Source organism: Athene noctua, chromosome 29, assembly GCF_965140245.1.
Source record: "Athene noctua chromosome 29, bAthNoc1.hap1.1, whole genome shotgun sequence".
Classification (NCBI taxonomy): domain Eukaryota; kingdom Metazoa; phylum Chordata; class Aves; order Strigiformes; family Strigidae; genus Athene; species Athene noctua.
Genome location: NC_134065.1, coordinates 2,843,150 through 2,863,180, shown reverse-complemented (window position 1 = coordinate 2,863,180; position 20,031 = coordinate 2,843,150). Strand labels below are relative to the sequence as shown.

Here is a 20,031-nt window from a genome sequence, read left to right as displayed (position 1 = left end):
CAGCCCAGCCCCAGGCACTGGCCCCAGCCCAAATGCCATCACCACCCCCATGCAGGGCTGAGCTGGCGGGCACGAGGCTCTGAGCAGTGCTGAGCAGCCCCAGCCCCAGCCAACACCTGAGTAGCTGGCAGTGCTACACAAGCTTCGCCCTTTTGTGCCCCCTTCTCCTGCCCTCTGCTCCCCTCCACTTCCTTCTCCTCCCAGCTCTTTGATCGGGCCGGACGTGTAACCGAAGGGCTCTGCAAGGCTCGAGGTCCAACTCCTCGGGATCCTCAATACCTCTCCATGCGGCCATCCGGAGTGAGAAAACATCCTCTGGAAAGGATCTCTCTGCTTTCCCTACTGCATATCAACCATCCTCCGGCTTTGCCTGCCATCTGTCTGACAGTCTCTCCTGGCCCTCTGGGCACAATAAAGTTTTCCTGCATCCAAGTCATGTCTCACTCCCTCATTGTCCCAAACTTGGGAAAGTCTTGTGGCAAGTGCTCTGCTGCTGTGGGAGGGTGAATGCTGGGTTTGAGATGCCCAGGGAAGGTGATCATGGGAAGTGCTGGGAGAGGGAGGATGCAGGCAGCAGGCAGGGGAAAGAGAGCCTCTTGGTGGAGCTTGCAGGAGGTGGGGAATGGTCAGGGGGCAGACAGCAGGGCAGGTGCTGGCAGTGCTCCTTTGCTTCATCTTCTGAGACCGATAGTGGCACCAGGTCCAGCTGCTTCATGGAAACTTGGAAACCTCTCTGTCCGTCTGTACGGAGCAGGCTGAACCAGAGACAGTACTTAAACCCGTGCCTTGAAAATGATTGTCAATATTCCATGGCATAGGACATCATGCTCAGCAATAGGAAGCTGGGGGAAGAAGAAAGAAGGAAGATCTTTGGAGTGATGGCATTTGTCTTCCCAAGTAACCATTGCCAGTGTGGCCGCCCTGTTCTGCTGAACACCTGCTGCTAATCGCAAGTAGAAAATGAATTCCTTATTTGCTTGGCTGCATGCAAGGCTTTTCCTTTACCTCTTAAACTCTTTTTATCCCAACACACCAGTTTTCTCACTTTTAGCCCTCCGATTCTCTCACATATCTCAGCAGTGGCGGACTGAGCGAGGTGCTCTGGGCTGTTTAGATGTCAGCTGGGCTTAAACCACAAAAGTGCTGAAGGGACAGGGAGAATTTCTCTCCTGGCGAGTGCCTCAGAGCACCGTGACTGTTGCTCCCTGTATCGACCGGATGGGTTCTCATCAATGTGCACAGACACAAGAAGGGAAGGGTTCGAGAAGATGGGTCCAGCCTCTGGTCAGAGGTGTCCAGTGCCAGGACAAGACGCAATGGGCACCAGCTGAAACACAGGAGCCTCTGCCTCAACAGCCCACAACTCCTGCCACTGTGAGGGTGAGCGAGCATGGACACAGGTTTTCCCAGGACGTTGTGAAGTCTCTGTCACTGGAGACAAAGGCGTGTGTACCCGGTGCTGAGCAGGCGGCTCTGGGTGACCCTGCTGAGATGGCAGCATGACAAGATGCCCTGCAAAGGCTCCTGCCCCAAGAATCAGGGTTTGCTTTCTGAGTTTTTCTCTGTGTGACAGGGAACTGAGGAGTAGTGTGTGGTGGTTTAGCTGGTGGGGAGCAGTGGAAGGAGAAAGGGAAAGTGAAGGAGAAAAGGGTAGGTGAGAGAGAATTAGAGAAAAGGGAGGGAAAGGGTGAGACAATGGAAAAAAGCAAAGTGGAACATGAAGGACAATAAGAAGCAGGAGAAGGAGTGAAGGGAAAGAAGAAACAGAAGCAAGAGAAGGGAAAGGGAATGGGATAGGAAGCTGTGTGTGGCCAGAGCTGCCGGGGCTGTGGGGTCTCCCCAAAAGCAGCTCAGCCCAGCTCTGCTGGGACAGAGAGACTGCCCTGGCCCAGGTGAGGGGGTTCACGTGCAGGGTGAGGGACCACTGCACTGCACACAACTCCCTGAAACAACAACAGAGAGGCAGATTTGGATGCAAGATTCTTTTATTGAAAGGGTAGAAATTAACTACTGGAGAAAGATACAAGTAGCGTCAGGCAAGTTGTGCCTGTGGGTTTCAAGAGAGCTGCTCCTTCAGGCTTCTGCCAGGCGGTGGCTGCTGGAGAGACAAGAAGTGCCCTGTGGGGGGACGGTGGAATCGCACCTTTGGGTAAGGGGAGGGGTAAGGAGGAGGAGATGCAGCATGAAGAGGGAAGAAGGGATGGATTAAAGAGAAAAGGAGTGAGGCTGAGGTGGCCCAGGGTCTCAGGGTTTTCTGGGTGTGGGTCTAGCAGGGCCCACAGGTGTCCCAGAGCTTCCTGCTGTAGCGGGGCAGGGCACAAGGGCTGCAGGCAGGAGAAGCGTAGGGTCTGCCAAAGGTGCAGAGGCCCCCTGAGCCCAGCGTGGCCCCGGCGCCATAGAGGCCCCCCAGCCCCAGGTTGCCCCCAAAGGCGGGGGCTCCGGACGAGCCCACCACGGCTTGCTGGGGGAAGGAGCTGAGGATGGGGCCGGGGAAGGTGACGACGACGGGCGGCGGCTGGATGAAGGCCGACGAGTCGGGGCACTGCCGGGCACACAGCTCGTTGCAGCTCTCAGCGATGGGCTGGGGGACGGCGACGCCGCTTTTCGGTGGGCACAGGTCGTAGCAAGACATCTTTGTGTGGGATGGGACGGTGCTCTGCAAGAGAACAGAAATAGCAAGGTTGCAGTAGAGGGGATCACCTGAGGTCGAGGGACTGGCTCATGGATCCAGGAGGAGAAGTGCTCCCAGATTTACCCTGTTCCCCAAGGAGAAGGCGGCCAGAGCAGAGGATGGGAGAGCCTGGCAGAGGCAGAGCTTTTATACCATCCCCACCATTGCTCAGCTCCCCGAGGGCCAATGTGCAGAGGGGCACTCCCTCCTGCTGATGACAACGATGACAACGATGACAAAGATGACAATGGTGCTGTCCAGCTCCTGCCCCACCCTCAGTCAGCATCCCCTCACCACAGCAGCACACACCATCTCAGAGCCTTTCCTGCCTTTTCTGCTGTGGCAGCAGCATCTCCCTTCTGGGAGCTGCGCCCGGCAGGAGAGGGCCGTGCTTCTGCATCTCCTGCCAGCCCTGTGCTCTGCCCTGGGAAGACATCTCTGTGCCCACAGCTGGGCTCTGCTGGGAGGAGAGTCACACCGAATCCCAGCAGAGCAATTCCTACTGGGGGCTGCTGCAGCTGAGTCTTCAGATGGGACTCCCAGTTCCACAGCACCCAGTGGGAAGGCCCTGCCCAGCACCAGGCCCCATCATTGGAGAACACAGGACACCTGTGGGGGCCGGTGGGACAGTGGCAGGGCTGGCATGAGCTTGTGTTCTGTATGATCAGGAGGGGATCTGTGATCCTTGCACCACACAGCTCAGGAGGGAAGAGCACGAGGGGTCTTTCTGCCCCAGACTGGCACAGGTCGATGACCAACGCCTGCAGGCAGATGGAGGCCGGCTCCGTAGGGCTGGTGAGTGATGCATCGTGCTGAGCAGGCAGTGCCGCAGAGGAGTGCCTGTGCTGTGCCATTTCGTAAACTCGCGCCTCTCTAGATTACAGCCACACGGTGTACGTCATGCGGTCGTTGGTATTCGGGAGGCCTTTGCGAGGGGCCTTCTTGCCCAGTGACAGAACCCTGGTCTTCCCAGTGACTCTGCAAAAACAGAATGTGGCACCTTAAGACCAAGCCCTAGGGCAGGAATTCTGGCACGCAGAGTGCTCTCAGTCAGCATTTGTCACGCTGCGTGCCCTCTTACACACCGAGATAATGAAAAGACCCTGGGGCTCATTTGGCCCATGAGGTGGCAGCTGGCAAGCGCCCGAGCAGGGTAATTGCAGGGGCTGATAGAGCGGGTTGGGGCTGCTGAGGAAGCGGCGTCAGCACAACAGCCCCGTGCCACGCAGGGAGGAGCCAGGGGCTTGTGTGTCACAGTCCATGTGCCCCCAGCGTGGCCAGCTCCTCCCCTCACTCGCCACACAGCATAAAATCTCTGCCCTCAGCGAGCACTGGCATCCATCGCTCCTGCCTCGCTCTGCTCAGGAAAGGGAAGGTGGGTGCCTCTGGGTCTCTGCCTCCTGTGGCAGGGACCGGCTTTGTGCCTGCCTGGCCAGGAGAGCTCTGAGGGCAGCAGGCGTGTGGCAGCTGCCTTGGACAGCCAGGGTGGGCTGAGCCACAGCGGGAGGAGGAGGGAGCCCCGTGGCCGGGACTCACAGGGCCAGGCCCTGCACAGGCTCTCGGGGAGTCTTTGTGTGCCCTCGGAGTGCAGAGAGGAGGGCACTGAGGGGGCAGTTTGGGCTAAGGGCAAGCGTTGGGCACCGAGGTCATGGTGGTTGCTGTGGCCTTTCCTGGTTTGGGGCAGCCCTGGGAAGAGGGCACTGCACAGCTGGGGTATCTCCTCCGCATTCACGACATCTGTTCTTGTGGCCGTGTGTTTCAGGCTCAGCTCTCTCACACAAAGATGTCTTGCTACGACCTGTGCCCACCGAAAAGCGGCGTCGCCGTCCCCCAGCCCATCGCTGAGAGCTGCAACGAGCTGTGCGCCCGGCAGTGCCCCGACTCGTCGGCCTTCATCCAGCCGCCGCCCGTCGTCGTCACCTTCCCCGGCCCCATCCTCAGCTCCTTCCCCCAGCAAGCCGTGGTGGGCTCGTCCGGAGCCCCCGCCTTTGGGGGCAACCTGGGGCTGGGGGGCCTCTATGGCGCCGGGGCCACGCTGGGCTCAGGGGGCCTCTGCACCTTTGGCAGACCCTACGCTTCTCCTGCCTGCAGCCCTTGTGCCCTGCCCCGCTACAGCAGGAAGCTCTGGGACACCTGTGGGCCCTGCTAGACCCAGCCCAGAAAACCCTGAGACCCTGAGACATCTCACTCCTCCTTTCCTTCTGTCTCCTTTCTACTCTCTCCCTGCTTCCTCTCCTCCTTATTTCTGCCCTTCTCCATGGGTTTGACTCCACCATCCTCCCGCAGAGCACTTGCTTGTCCTTCCAACAGCCACTTCATGGCAATAGCCCAAAGGAGCATCTCTCTTGAAGCCCACAGGGAAAACCTGCCTGCCTCTGCCTTATGTGTTTTTATCCAGTGTTTTATTCATGCCCTTTCAATAAAAGAATCCTGCATCCAAATCTGCCTCTCAGGTTTTCTTTTCAAGGAGTTATGTGCACTTCAGGGCTTCCTCACCCTGCACCTGACACCAGCCATCTGGCCTAGGGCAGTCCCTGTCCAGCAGAGCCGGTCTGAGCTCCCTTTGGGGAGCCCCCACAGCCCTGACAGCTCAGGCCACACTTGGTCCCACAGCTGAACTCAAGGGCCCTGCCCAAATCCAGACACATCTGCTCCCTACAGCACCTGAAGCCCTGGGGCATTTGCAGACCTGGAGTCTCCCTGAGCATGAGTGTGGCTGCCCCAGGGGCTGGGAGCCACCCAGGGGCATTGCCTGGTGGGGTCCCAGCCCCTTTGTCATACCATGTGTCTGTTTGAGACTTTGAGAAAAGCAGCAAATGGGAGACCTACACTTCCTCTTCCCTATCCTTTTACCTTTCCTCTTCTTCTTTCCCTTTATCTGCTTCTTCTCCCTCTTCTTCTTCTCCTTCCCCTTCCATTTCCGATTCTTCTCACCCTTCCTCTCCACGTTCCCCTAATTCATCCCCTCCCTCTTCTCCTTGCCCTCTCCTTCTTCACCCCCTTCCCCTACCTCAACATCTTCTCCTTCCCCTTTTCATTCTCTCCCTTCCCAACCCCTTTCTTTTCCCCTTGTCTATCTCCTTCCCCATCCTTTTCCCCTTCCCTCTCTCTTTCCATCTTCTCCTTCATCTATTTTTTCCCCTTCCTCTTTTCCTTTCACCTTCCACGTCCTTTTTCATCCCCCTTCCCTTTGCCTACTCATTCCTTATACCTTTGACTTTGTTCCCTCTCTCTTCTACTTCATCCATTCCCCTTTCCATGGCACCCCAAGCACAAATCAACACACTTGGTCTCCTCTGTTCTCTGCCACAGAGAGAAAATCACAGAAATCAAAGCCTGAGTATTAAGGCAGGAGCCTTTGCAGGGCATCTTGTCATGCTGCCACCTCATCGGGGTCACCCAGAGCCAGCTGCCGAGCACCGTGTCCACACGGCTTTTACATATCTCCAAGAACAGAGTCTTCACAACCTCGTGGACAACCTGGGTCCGTCCTCAATCAACTACACAGTGAAAATACTGATTTGGGATTTTAAGGCGGATCCTCCTGGGTTTCATCTGGTGCCCATTGCCTCTTGTCCTGGCACTGGACACCTCTGACAAGAACCTGGATCCATCTTCTTGATGCCTTCCCTTCAGGTATCTGTGCACATTGATGAGACTCCCATGAGCCTTCTTGATGCCAGGAGGAACAGTCCAGGCTCTCTGGGGCTTTCCACAGAAGAGAAGTGCTCCCTGTTCCTTCACTGTCTGCATGGCCCTTTGCTGGCCTCTCTGCAGTAGCCCCATATGTCCCCTGTGCTGGGGAGCCCAGCACACAAGGGGTGGCTTCACCACTGCTGTGTGGAGGGCAAGGATCCCCAAGGATCCCCTCCCTCTACCTGCCAGCCACACTCCTCCATGTCAGCCCAGGACACTGCTGGCCGCCCTTGCCTTGCGGCACATTGCCAGCTCGTGTTCACCTTGGTGTCCCCCAGGACCCCCAAGAGCACTTGCTGAAGAGCTGCTCTCCAGTAATCGATGGCCATTTCCCAGGCTTGGAGGCAAACACAGGCTCTCATCCAGCCTCCTCTGTGCAGGTGCCTGGAGATGTTGCCATGTTACTACAGAGCAGCCAGACCTGGCAGAGCTGGGGGCACTCCAGACTGTGAAAATGAAGCAAAGGAGCACTGCCCACGTATGCCTTGCTCTCTGCCCTCTGCCCTTTCCCCAGTTCCTGCAAAAGATTCTCCTTACCGCGCCTGCTGCCTGCATCCTCTTTCTCCTAGGACTTCCCAAACTCAACTCTACTGGGCATCTCAAAACCTGAATTTATCCTCCCACAGCTGCCAAGCACCGACCCATACGCTCTTCCTAACATGTGGCAAGGATGGAGAGAGAAAGGACTTGGATGCAAAAAACCTTTATTATGCTGATTGCCATGTGTGGGGGAGGCAGAGGGATCTTCTCCAGAGCATCGTTTCTCAATACAGATGGTCCCTTGATGTGGCAGATCCTGAGGATTTGGCACTGCAGCCTCACAGAGCCCTTTGGGTCCACGTCCTGCACCATCCAAGAGCAGGGAGAAGAAGGGCAGGGAATGGAGCAGGGGGCAGGAGAAGGGGGCAAGGAAAAGTTAAGGGTGTGTGGCACTGCCAGCTGCCCAGACGTTGGCTCGGCTGTGGCTGCTCAGCACTGCTCAGAGCCTCGTGCCCGCCAGCTCAGCCCTGCATAGGGGTGGTGATGGCAATTGGGCTGGGGCCAGTGCCTGGGGCTGGGCTGGGTCTAGCAGGGCCCACAGGTGTCCCAGAGCTTCCTGCTGTAGCGGGGCAGGGCACAAGGGCTGCAGGCAGGAGAAGCGTAGGGTCTGCCAAAGGTGCAGAGGCCCCCTGAGCCCAGCGTGGCCCCGGCGCCATAGAGGCCCCCCAGCCCCAGGTTGCCCCCAAAGGCGGGGGCTCCGGACGAGCCCACCACGGCTTGCTGGGGGAAGGAGCTGAGGATGGGGCCGGGGAAGGTGACGACGACGGGGGGCGGCTGGATGAAGGCCGACGAGTCGGGGCACTGCCGGGCGCACAGCTCGTTGCAGCTCTCAGCGATGGGCTGGGGGACGGCGACGCCGCTTTTCGGTGGGCACAGGTCGTAGCAAGACATCTTTGTGTGGGATTGGACGGTGCTCTGAAAGAGAGCAGAGATGGAGATAGGTAGAATAGTAGGGGAAGAGCATCAGAGGTGGAGAAGCTGTCTCAGAGGGCAAGGAGGAGAAGCGCTCCCAGACTTACCCTGTTCCCCAAGGAGAAGGCGGCCAGAGCAGAGGATGGGAGAGCCTGGCAGAGGCAGAGCTTTTATACCATCCCCACCATTGCTCAGCACCCCGTGGGCCAATGTGCAGAGGGGCACTCCCTCCTGCTGATGACAACGATGACAACGATGACAATGGTGCTGTCCAGCTCCTGCCCCACCCTGAGTCAGCATCCCCTCACCACAGCCGCGCTTCTTCAGCTCCTGCCTGCCCTGTGCTCTGCCCTGGGAAGACATCTCTGCCCAGTGCCTGCAGCTGGGCTCTAATGGGAGCAGAGCCACCCCCAAGCCCAGTGGGGCCATTCCCACCATGGGCTGTTGCAGCTGAGACTTCAGACTGGGCTCCCAGCTCCCCAGCACTCCAAGGGAAGGCCCTGCCCAGCACCAGGCCCCAGCAATGTTTCTCCAAGGACATCTGTGAGGAGCCGGCGGGGCTGTGACACGGTTCGTACAAGCTTGTGCTCTGTGGGATCAGGAGGGGATCTGTGATCCTTGCACCAAGTAGCTGAGGAGAGAAGAGCAAGAGAGGTCTTTCTGCCCCAGACTGGCAGAGGTCGATGACCAACACCTGAAGGCAGATCACTTGCACTGGCGAGTGATGCATCGTGCTGAGCAGGCAGTGCCGCAGAGGAGTGCCTGTGCTGTGCCATTTCGTAACCTTATGCCTCTGTCGATAGTCATGCGGTCACTGGTATTTCGAATACCTTTGCGAGGGGCCTTCTTGGCCAGTGCCAGGACCCTGGGGCTCATTTGGCCCATGAGGTGGCAGCTGGCAAGCGCCCAAGCAGGGTAATTGCAGGGGCTGATAGAGCGGGTTGGGGCTGCTGAGGAAGCGGCGTCAGCACAACAGCCCCGTGCCACGCCAGGGAGGAGCCAGGGGCTTGTGTGTCACAGTCCATGTGCCCCCAGCGTGGCCAGCTCCTCCCCTCACTCGCCACACAGCATAAAAGCTCTGCCCTCAGCGAGCACTGGCATCCATCGCTCCTGCCTCGCTCTGCTCAGGAAAGGGAAGGTGGGTGCCTCTGGGTCTCTGCCTCCTGTGGCAGGGACCGGCTTTGTGCCTCCCTGGCCAGGAGAGCTCTGAGGGCAGCAGGCGTGTGGCAGCTGCCTTGGACAGCCAGGGTGGGCTGAGCCACAGCGGGAGGAGGAGGGAGCCCCGTGGCCGGGACTCACAGAGCCAGGCCCTGCACAGGCTCTCGGGGAGTCTTTGTGTGCCCTCGGAGTGCAGAGAGGAGGGCACCGAGGGGGCAGTTTGGGCTAAGGGCAAGCGTTGGGCACTGAGGTCATGGTGGTTGCTGTGGCCTTTCCTGGTTTGGGGCAGCCCTGGGAAGAGGGCACTGCACAGCTGTGGTATCTCCTCCGCATTCACGACATCTGTTCTTGTGGCCGTGTGTTTCAGGCTCAGCTCTCTCACACAAAGATGTCTTGCTACGACCTGTGCCCACCGAAAAGCGGCGTCGCCGTCCCCCAGCCCATCGCTGAGAGCTGCAACGAGCTGTGCGCCCGGCAGTGCCCCGACTCGTCGGCCTTCATCCAGCCGCCGCCCGTCGTCGTCACCTTCCCCGGCCCCATCCTCAGCTCCTTCCCCCAGCAAGCCGTGGTGGGCTCGTCCGGAGCCCCCGCCTTTGGGGGCAACCTGGGGCTGGGGGGCCTCTATGGCGCCGGGGCCACGCTGGGCTCAGGGGGCCTCTGCACCTTTGGCAGACCCTACGCTTCTCCTGCCTGCAGCCCTTGTGCCCTGCCCCGCTACAGCAGGAAGCTCTGGGACACCTGTGGGCCCTGCTAGACCCAGCCCAGACCCAGGCACTGGCCCCAGCCCAATCGCCATCACCACCCCCATGCAGGGCTGAGCTGGTGGGCACGAGGCTCTGAGCAGTGCTGAGCAGCCACAGCCAACACCTGGGCAGCTGGCAGTGCCACACACCCTCGGCCATTTCCTGCCCCCCTCTCCTGCCCTCTGCTCCCCTCCCCTCTCTTCTCCTCCCAGATGTTGGATGGTGCAAGACTTGGACCTGAAGAGCTGTGTGAGGCTGCAGTGCCAAATCCTCAGGATCCATAATGCCTCTGGATTGAGAAACAATGCTCTGGAGAAGATCCCTCTGCCTCCCCTAACATGTCCCAAAGAGATTCTCTGGGTCTCTCTTTCCTGCCCCTCTGGGCACAATAAAGTTTTTTTGCATCTTCTCTCCCTGTCTGAGATTCCTTGCCCTGCAGCTGTGACAGACAGATGCTGGTCTCTCCGGTAGCCATTTTACCAGTGATTATCATGCGCCATTCCTAGGAGCAAATAGTTGGTTCCTCACTTCTTCTGCAGCTCCAAATGAGTGGTTCTAAGCTCAGGGGAGATCTTCTTTTCCTTAATTTGGGAGAGGAGTGATTCAGTTCCCGAAGTCTAGCAAAGAATTGGGAGCAGGTGGTTAGACTATAGATGCCTCTTCACAAAATCTACGTGTACTTATATATAAATAGGCATACAGATATATTTTGGGGCTATTCATAGTTACGTATTACCGGGTGGTGTCTTAGTTCCTGCTGATGTTCTTCCAAAAAGCATGATGCTCTCTTCTCTCATTCACCAAAACTTCGTACTTCTGGAAAACTGCTACTCTATCACATTCAGGGAAATTTTAACTCCCTTAGGTTCAAAAGCAAACAGAGATATTTTATTGTTTTGTTTTGGTTTTTTTTTTTTAATTTTACTCAAGATGACCCATCCCACAACATTATTTTACCCCTTATTAAGGTACTTATGGGATTATTGAATTTAAGATTGGTGCCATTTAAATTTTTTGGATTCACCTTGTCTTTTGGAGAAATACTGACAGGCTGCCAGTAAAAGGGAACGTGCGTGTATTTTTCCCTTTGTTTTTACAGGTTCTTCTCACTACTCTGGTATTCTGTATTTACTATGGATTCACTCAAGAGCATGCTATCTCCCTATACCTTACCATCACCTATTTGCGGCTACTCAGAAAATTTTTTCTCCACTTCTTTCTCATTATAACCTGTGTTACACCATATCTTTTCTCCGCAGTCGGCAGGTGCATGGCTTTGCACTGTTTTACTGGAGATTGTGCCGTTAATGTTACTCCCATCAGTTAAGCCATCTCGTTTTTCCAGTCTTAAAATCTGATTCCCTCTCTGTTTAATGCTACTCAGCTTTCTGTGTGGCACGTAAAACAGTGCTCCCGAATTATGTCCCAATGCCATTGATGCAAACAAATAATTAGAGGTTTTCTGAGGCTGATCCTTAAGTAATGAGTGTAGTAAACTCCCTTTATTCCTATAACTCCCCTATAACATTAGACACTGACAGAAAGCGTATCTCTATGTACTATTTTGTAATCAGACATGAGCTCACCCCGAACAGGCATCCAGCCCAAACAGAAGCTGTGTAATCGTGTTAGCTGGGTGCTAACAACTCTCACCAATCTTGTTATCTTGGGCTAGGCACTTGCTGTCTGACACAATACACGTCTAGTTGGGCGCTGGCTGGTACCTGCCTGACGCTGCCTTGTTGAGAGAATCTGTAGAAAAGTTGGCAATCAGAGCTCAGGTGTTCAGCTGTGGTCATGTAGGATTTACACTGAAGTACCTCTTGGAGCCTGTGCATGAGAACAAGTATCGTGTTGCTGAGCAGAAGAGAAATGGAGAGGAAACCAGACATCCCTGTCCTGTAAAGGTGTCCCAGGAACTGCCCTGGCTGAAGTAGCTGGGAGAAAAGAGGGATTTTCTCGGCACAAGAGAGGCACCCGAGCCAAGGAGATGCAGGGCTGATGCGGCACAAGCCAGGAGGTTGATTGCTGGGCTCCTGGGAATTCATGGCAGCAGCATCCTTGCGTCAAACCGTGTGAGGATGGAAAGTGGAAGTAGGGAGAGAGAGCTGTTCCCTTGTGTCCAGAAGACAGGAATCTTTCTTCTCCACCTCAGCTGCTCAGGCTCTTCACATAACCCAGGTGCTTGTGGGAAAAGGATTGGGCTCTCAGCTGGGCCCTGCAAGATCCAGTTCCTTCCCAGATCCCCCTAAATCTTTCCCAAAAAACTCATGGTCATGAGGGCAGGCAGTGTTGGGACAGGAAGGGTGCAGCAGAGAGAGAGAGAGGAGAACCTTCCAGCGAAGGGCTTTATTGGTCAAAATATTCTCAATAAGTATTTGTTAATCATTAAAAATAAAATAGCATTTTCTTAAAATAAAAGCAAGATTTGTGAGTTCCACAGACTAATTTTCATTTCAACTTGTTGCTACTTACAGCACACAACCCTCTGACATATCCAGTTAGATTTGGGCAGGGAATATTGAAATTACCTGTTAAAATAGGACTTGCTAATCCATTACACTGACAAAGGGTTGAGATCAAAAAAATCCAACATCCATTCCCAGAGCTTTTCTTTGAAAGAGTCTCAGTGAAGTAACAGGTAAATCCTCCGTAATGCGTTAGTTCATGTTCTTTTTACTTCACCGAGCTGACTTACAGACTCAGCCAAAATTTCCCTGAGGCAACTGTTATCACAGCCGTGATTAAGAAAAAAAGAAGAGGTAGTGCTTGATGTTTACTCATCAGATACCTATCTTAAAAATTGTTTCCCTTTGTTTACCTTCCTCCTTTTGTTCCTTTTCAGAATACGCTTTGACAGAACTTCAGGCCATGGTTTTTTTTTTACTTTGTTTTTGAAAACAGTTTGATGATTTCTGGTCCATCATCTGGGAAGATGTAAAATGAATTCAGCGCTAAATTAAGGAGTCAACAAAAATTGGACGAACTACTGGAAGTCTGACAACTGGAATAATTAGTATAGAGATGATAATTTCAGCTCAGTAGCAGTGAAAGATTGGGCAGATACGTTTCTTAGCAGCAGGACTGTGTGTGGCCAGAGGTGCCAGGGCTGTGGGGTCTCCCCAAAGGCAGCTCAGCCTGACTCTGCTGGTGCCAAGACACTGCCCTGACGTGGTTCACAGGGGCCACGTGCAGGGCAAGGGAGTCCTGCAGCCCACCCAGCTCCTTGAAAGGAAAAACGGAGAGGCAGGCTTTAGATGCAGGGTTGTTTTATTGAAAGGGCTGGAAAGAACAACTGGAGAAAGACACAACAGGCAGAGGCAGGCAGGTTGTCCCTGTGGGCTTCAAGAGAGCTGCTCCTTCAGGCGGTGGCAGTTGCAGGGAGAAGCAAATGTTCTCTGGGATGTTGGTGGAGTCACACATTTGTCCACTGGCAGGGGCAAGGAAGAGGAGATGAAACAAATGAAGGAAATGAGAAGTGTAATTTTTGGAGCTATTCTGAGTTCTCTGTCTAAGAGGAAGTCTTTGATGTTCTGCCCCTTACTCAGGAGCTCAGTTGAGGATCAAGGTTGTATCATGCATTTGCCAGTCGTTCTTTAGTCAAGGGATATTTCTGTAGGATTTAGCAGGGCCCGCAGATGCCACGGTTGTACCTGCCGTATCGGTAGGAGTAAGGGCTGCAGTAGCCATAGCCATAGGGTCTGCCGTAGCCATACAGGCCCCTGTAACCCAGGGAGGAGCCCCCACAGCCATACAGACCCCCATAGCCCAGGGACCCATAGCCCCCATAGCCATACAGACCCCCATAGCCCAGGGACCCATAGCCCCCATAGCCATACAGACCCCCATAGCCCAGGGACCCATAGCCCCCATAGCCAAAGGAGCCCCCATAGCCCCCAACAACGGGAGCTCCAGAGGATCCCACGACTGAATCCTGGGGGAAGGAGCTGAGGATGGGCCCGGGGAAGGTGACGACAACTGGGGGTGGCTGGATCACGGTCGTGGAGTCGGGGCACTGACGGACACAGGGCTCATTCCCACTGTCAGCCAGGGGCTGGGGGCGGTTGATGCCACCAACAGCAGTGGAGCACAGGTCGTAGCAAGACATCTCGCAGGGATGGAGGTCAATCTACAAGAACTGATTTTACCAAGTGCAAAACATTATTCACATACATAAAAGTGCTGTAGAGTTCACTGTCTTCCCTCAGACAAGTGTTCTGAAGTGCACCAATTTGCTTATGTCTATTGGAAATGAAAACGGAAGCAGAACAGCAAAGTTATTTGCTCAGACGCTTTGGTGAGTCAGTGGATCAGCGAGGACTGGGACTCCAAGAATGGAGCGTGTTGTTATGCGTGATTTCATGACTCTAACTCTTCATTCCCACTGATCTCCTTTGTGCTGAGCCTTGTCAGAACAGGGATTATAAATCATTGTCCAGATTTGCTCAGTAACTTGTTTGATGAGACCATTACAAGGGAATTGCAAAGATTACTGTCCTCAATTTCCAAACGTTGAATCAGGGCACTGAGATATTTACAACTACCTCAACGCAGCGTTTTGATTCCAGGCTCTGAACTCTTTTGAAAAAGTCTCAGCCCAAACAACTTGTCCCCATTAACGTGAAAAACCCAATGCTTCACCTGTCAACTCCTTAAATTCCCTCCATCACCCCTCAACCAAATTTCTGATTGAGCATTTTCAACATCTCTCAATTCTTCTGTGTCCTCCTCTAAGCCAGTGCCTGATCCCTGGTGGTATTTATGCCCTTTTATCTTGAATTCATGTAAGAGCGCTTTGAGCGATCTGTAACAGAATGAACTGGAGATAATGGAAGGTTTGCTTCTAAGCTCAGCCTTTCCCTACGAACCATGAAGATTTAAACTTTTACAAATAACTTCCAGTTACCTGCATAAACAAACAGAAGAGGCATGCATATTGAACTAGCCACATCATTCCTTTATCTGTTGGATGTGACAGAATAATGGACTTTTTTTTTTTTTTTTTGCCATATCAAGAAACTTCGCTCTGAAATTAAATGCCAATCCTGAACACAGAAATCAGCTGTCCGTAACACTTGGAATAATTTTAGTCGGCTTTAATCTTTTCACCTAGAGCTTTACCCATTAGTTCTAATTGCAAGAGACCATCCTAGATTAAATTCTACAGCAAAGAGCTATTCCAAAAGTCGTAGAGAGAAAATTCAGACTTACCCAATTCACTTGAGAAGGGAAGAGGAGAGGTTGGAAGAACCCTGAGTGGAGAGAGCTTTTATACAGTTCAGACTGCCTGAGGGATGAGAGGCTGCTTTTGTGAATACGAATCTAATTAGTTGACACGGCACTTTTTTTTTTTTTTTTTTTTTTTTTTATTGATAGCTCTGCAACGTGATGAAATCGGTTTGCTTTGGGTTTGTTTACTACTTGATTTCAATTATCACGTAACATAACACACACGTTACATCACACGAGGATCTTTCATCCAAAAGAGTGATGGGTCAAATTAACGCATCTTTCATCCTAAAACATGATTCATTAAATTAATATCAGTTTTCTATTCTCTTTGGAGTTGCACCATGCAGTAAGCTGCTTATACATAGATGTTCTTCTTTTGCTGCTGTATATGACAACGATGCTCAGACATTTATGAGAAATAAATCACCTGTTGTGGGGTGTTTCTTTCGAAGACACGTCAGTTTTCTCTCTTTTCTTAAAGATAAAATACAATCTACCATTAAATCCTTAGGAAGGCAGGCAATATTTTCTGTGCGCTTAGGTTTATATCTGAGATGTGATACATTTCATATTGGAATCCACGCAAGATCCTCAATACTCTGAATCAAATTATATTGTGAGCATTCCCAAACACGGTGGTGGATGTCCAAAACAGCCTTAGGTTTTATCTGACCCTCAAACTACAATTTAAAGCTGAATTTAGTTCTGAAAGAAGACATTTATATTTTTATTACTCAGGATGGAAAGCTAAAAATAATTAAAGTGTACACTGAATTAGTATCTAAATTTGTGATTTACTGAGACGGCTACGAAGTGAGATTTCAGAGTAACAGACTAAGCCACAGACTAATAACTTTATTAACTCAATGGATTCACACCAGCATATGCAATTCTTACTGGTGTCTTATTTACTCATCACTTCTGCAAGTACATTGAACAGTCTCCTGACTGTCCAAAACTGCTGAGATCTCCTGTTTAAATCAAAGACCATCCACAGGTGTTAAAGGATTTCTGCAGTTCTTGCATATCCAATAGATAAAAGCAACCATTTAGACATAAAAATATCTAAAGTGTCATCAAAGCGACATCAAAAAGTGGACCGATTCCCAGTGAACATCTGAAATCACGATCAGTGAGAACTTTCAGCTCAGTTTGATCCACGAGTTTGAGCGAGTACGTTTTCCCGAAGTTTAATTTCTAACTTGCTCCTCAGGAGTCCTTGACCTTGACTGAGCTTGCAGCTAACCCCATCATTGATGGCAGCTTTTGGTAGAGAGCAATTATGAGGTGGGAATCCACTGGGAAAGGCAGATGCTGGCTTTTGCTGAGGTTTCTTTCTTTGTTTAGGCAATTATTGTAATACTCTATCATTATCATGGTTATCATAATCATCAACGTGACTATCTTCAAACCACATATTATTTCTAAATTACGAGCTTTTCCAAATCTGGAGATACATACGGAGATTTCCTGAGCTATAATGCTGGGGAAAAAAAAAAAAATCTCCAAGTTTTATAAGAACATTCCGAGGGATTTTCATATACCTCATGAACACCCATTACTAACTTGTACGTACTGTGTCATAATTAGATAAAAAATATGCCTGAATGCATACACCCCACTATTATGAGGGATTATCACATTAAAATAGGTAAGTCAAGGTCACTTGGGTCTTTCCTGTAATCAGTTCATGGTTTATAATGCTTTTTGGACCTTATTTTCATTGACTTTAAAAATAAAATTTACCTTCTTTTTTTTTATTTAAGGGCACATTGGTCCAGAAACAGAAATTTGCTCGTGTCAAGTGAACGGTTAGACAAAAAAACCCAACCCAGGGTACAGCGGGATCTGTCTTCATTGTGTCAGGGCTAGAATCCCTTTCAGTAGTCGTGTCTTACGGGCTGATTTACTTACATCTCTTCGTCCTATGTTCCTAGGTCTCTCTAACATGTAACAGTAGGAGAAGAAAGTACAATAAAATGTAACGGAAAGGAAAGATTCATGAAAAAACTCAGAAAAAATCAGTTTCCATAGAGTTGTGACCGTCAGCTGAAATAATTCTATGTTCCCAGGACTGAAAGACAACTAGTAGACAACCACCCAAAAGCCATTAAAAGATCTTCCTAATCATTGTGTTTGCCTTGTGTTGAGCAGCTGGAGGTAGAAGTGCTAAGCCTGCAGAAAGGCTTTTACCCTTGTTATTTGTCTCCAGTCTTCATTTGAGATCCAAAAAGAAATTCCATTTTATCTCTGGGTATCCTCTTGATTACACTAAAGACCTGTAACTGGACAAAAGAAACGACTGTCTTCCTGTCATCCTAATTATGCAAGACTCTGAAATAAATCTAGTCAGATTACTTCCTCCTTTAATGTTGAAGAGAGTAATGGAATAATAAAAAATAATTCCACACGTAAAGCCTGGGGATAATAGAGAGGTCTGTGGTGGAGTATGCATGTCACGCTATGTGTGGGTTTGAAGTGCCTGCAACGCACAAGCAATAAGCAAAAACAATTTCAGCACTTTGAGGAACGACGTGTCCTACAATTTGGGGTTGGTACCTAATTATGAACTCACACATAGGATGCCTAATGGCCTCCAGGCAATCACGGAGCTGTATAAAAGCTCTCTGCTTTAAGTCTTTCTATCCACTTCTCTCACCTTACTCGCCTTCATCAACGGGGTAAGTCAGATTTCTCTCAGACTTTGCTAAACTTAACTTGCTGTCAAGAACTCTTGATTTTAACTTAGGACCAATTCCTCTTCAGTTACTGCCAGGCTGCCAGTGGTCTGTAGATTATTTGCTGCTGGAAACAACATTTAGTTTCTCATTCATTATCAGGCCCTGTAAAGACAGGCTCCAGAAGAGGGTTATATCAAGCAGTTTTGAATCCCGTATTTGTAATATTTTATCGCTTCGAAGAATTTCTTGGCTATTTTAAGAGATGTAGTTCATATACATTGCTATATATAGCGGCATTTAGTAGAGTTCTGCGTTTACAAGGGGAAAGAGCAAATTTATTAAGTAGAAAACTTCAACTAATAGTAATGTAATACTATCAAGATTAGTTTATGTGGAAGTACCAAAGATACAATATGAAGTTACATGACTTTGTCATACTAAAGTCAAAACTAGCCTCGAGGTTACAGAGTTAGGAAGCACAGTAATAGAAAATGTTTACTTTTCAGATTTATTGCTGATTCTCTGTTGGACTTGATCCTAATGTAGTACTTCGCATTTCTTTAACATGAACATAAATGACTGTGTATTACAGACTGACCTCCATCCCTGCGAGATGTCTTGCTACGACCTGTGCTCCACTGCTGTTGGTGGCATCAACCGCCCCCAGCCCCTGGCTGACAGTGGGAATGAGCCGTGTGTCCGTCAGTGCCCCGACTCCACGACCGTGATCCAGCCACCCCCAGTCGTCGTCACCTTCCCCGGGCCCATCCTCAGCTCCTTCCCCCAGGATTCAGTCGTGGGATCCTCTGGAGCTCCCGTTGTTGGGGGCTATGGGGGCTCCTTTGGCTATGGGGGCTATGGGTCCCTGGGCTATGGGGGTCTGTATGGCTATGGGGGCTATGGGTCCCTGGGCTATGGGGGTCTGTATGGCTATGGGGGCTATGGGTCCCTGGGCTATGGGGGCCTGTATGGCTGTGGGGGCTCCTCCCTGGGTTACAGGGGCCTGTATGGCTACGGCAGACCCTATGGCTATGGCTACTGCAGCCCTTACTCCTACCGATACGGCAGGTACAACCGCGGCATCTGCGGGCCCTGCTAAATCCTACAGAAATATCCCAAGCGAGGTGTAATCGACCAGCGAGATGTGATGGTTTCACAGCTAAAAGTTCTGATCCTCCACTGCTGTGTTCCATGTCCAGGGAGCTGCACCCCTTCAGCCCCTTTTGAACTTCACTTCTACTTTCAGCTTCTGTCTTAACCCTTCTCCTGTCAGATCTCCATCTTGCCTGAGGTAAACCTGTAACAGAATTGCTCGGAATGTTTCCTGTTTATTCAAATCAACAGCCAAGACTCGGGAAGAAAAGAAATCATATGTGAATGTATCTCTGACTGGACAACAGTTTTATACTTCTTGAAGACTTGGAGAATGTATTCCTTTACTCACTATCATTAAAAGTTTATTGCATCAAATTTGGCTTGTTCTGGTGTTCTTTTTCTCATGGTTTTACCCTGGTTATTTGTCTTAGTAGAAGTCTGAACTGTTCAGTTGTCAGTAACAGTCTAAACTATGTAGATAAATAGTCTGTCCAAAAAAATCAGGGAATTCAAGCGTACAAAAGCAGTGTGAAGCCATCAGCACAGAATGAACTACCGTCCTGCTCTCCACATTTTTGAGGAATTTAGCTTCTCGGATGTACATCCGCTGGTTACAAATTAGTAGTTGTAGAGAAACGAAACAGTAGCTTACTAATTTTAAACTCTTTCTTAAAAACATTAGACTTCAGCAAGAATTCCTTCCAGTTAAGTCTCTGATTCAACTCTCTGAACTTCAGGTTCTCACTCAAAGACTTAAACCCTGAACTCAGTGTCTGCAGAAAGTTGAATTAATTTTCTGTCAAATCCTTAAAGGAAGTTTCTTAGGCCATACAGTGAGACTTTTAAATCTGAAGTGTGGCTAAAGGTCTTTCGGTATAATCATGAAATCTAAGGTGTTGCGTGTTTTTTGACTGAACACCAGCTGCTCCCTACAGCTACCCAAAGGACTAACTCATCTATACCAGCAAGAACTGCCGGAACAGAGAGAACAGAGTTATGGTGCCCAGAAAGCTTCAAAGGTAGAAAAAGTCATAACCCTGCATACCTATCCTCAACACTGTTGTGTTTCCCAATTCCTTCTGCATGGGAAGTCCTCACAACAGAACCCGCAATTTTCAGCAGCTCTAACTTTCAGCCTCTCCCATGATATTCCTCATCTAAAATGTCCATTAGATAACCCGCCCACCGCTGAAGAGCTCTTTTCCTTGTTGCAGCTCCTCCAATCCTCTCCCTCTCAGCAGTTCCATACCAACACCCTTCACCACTCTCTCCCCACATCCCTAAATCCTTTCTGACTCAGGAG

At 50.9% G+C, this 20,031-nt stretch overlaps 6 protein-coding genes across 6 annotated transcripts; 3 read left to right on the top strand and 3 right to left on the bottom strand.

The window, feature by feature from the left end:
• Positions 1–2,266: 2,266 nt before the first annotated feature.
• LOC141971646 (feather keratin 3-like) lies at positions 2,267–2,632 on the bottom strand. Its single transcript, XM_074929133.1, has one exon. The coding sequence runs from the start codon at positions 2,630–2,632 to the stop codon at positions 2,267–2,269; it is 366 nt and encodes a 121-aa protein (XP_074785234.1).
• A 1,348-nt stretch (positions 2,633–3,980) lies between these two features.
• On the top strand, positions 3,981–4,820 carry LOC141971520 (feather keratin 3-like). Its single transcript, XM_074928920.1, has 2 exons — positions 3,981–4,046; positions 4,434–4,820. The coding sequence occupies exon 2, from the start codon at positions 4,455–4,457 to the stop codon at positions 4,818–4,820; it is 366 nt and encodes a 121-aa protein (XP_074785021.1). The 5' UTR covers positions 3,981–4,046; positions 4,434–4,454.
• Positions 4,821–7,432: 2,612 nt separating this feature from the next.
• Positions 7,433–7,798, bottom strand: LOC141971518 (feather keratin 3-like). The gene has a single exon (XM_074928917.1). The coding sequence runs from the start codon at positions 7,796–7,798 to the stop codon at positions 7,433–7,435; it is 366 nt and encodes a 121-aa protein (XP_074785018.1).
• Positions 7,799–8,891: 1,093 nt separating this feature from the next.
• Positions 8,892–9,731, top strand: LOC141971519 (feather keratin 3-like). Its single transcript, XM_074928918.1, has 2 exons — positions 8,892–8,957; positions 9,345–9,731. Exon 2 carries the CDS (start codon positions 9,366–9,368, stop codon positions 9,729–9,731), a length of 366 nt encoding a protein of 121 aa, XP_074785019.1. The 5' UTR covers positions 8,892–8,957; positions 9,345–9,365.
• A 3,611-nt stretch (positions 9,732–13,342) lies between these two features.
• Positions 13,343–13,828, bottom strand: LOC141971515 (scale keratin-like). The gene has a single exon (XM_074928915.1). The coding sequence runs from the start codon at positions 13,826–13,828 to the stop codon at positions 13,343–13,345; it is 486 nt and encodes a 161-aa protein (XP_074785016.1).
• A 4,418-nt stretch (positions 13,829–18,246) lies between these two features.
• LOC141971517 (scale keratin-like) lies at positions 18,247–18,732 on the top strand. Its single transcript, XM_074928916.1, has one exon. It carries the CDS (start codon positions 18,247–18,249, stop codon positions 18,730–18,732), a length of 486 nt encoding a protein of 161 aa, XP_074785017.1.
• The last annotated feature ends 1,299 nt before the right edge of the window (positions 18,733–20,031 follow it).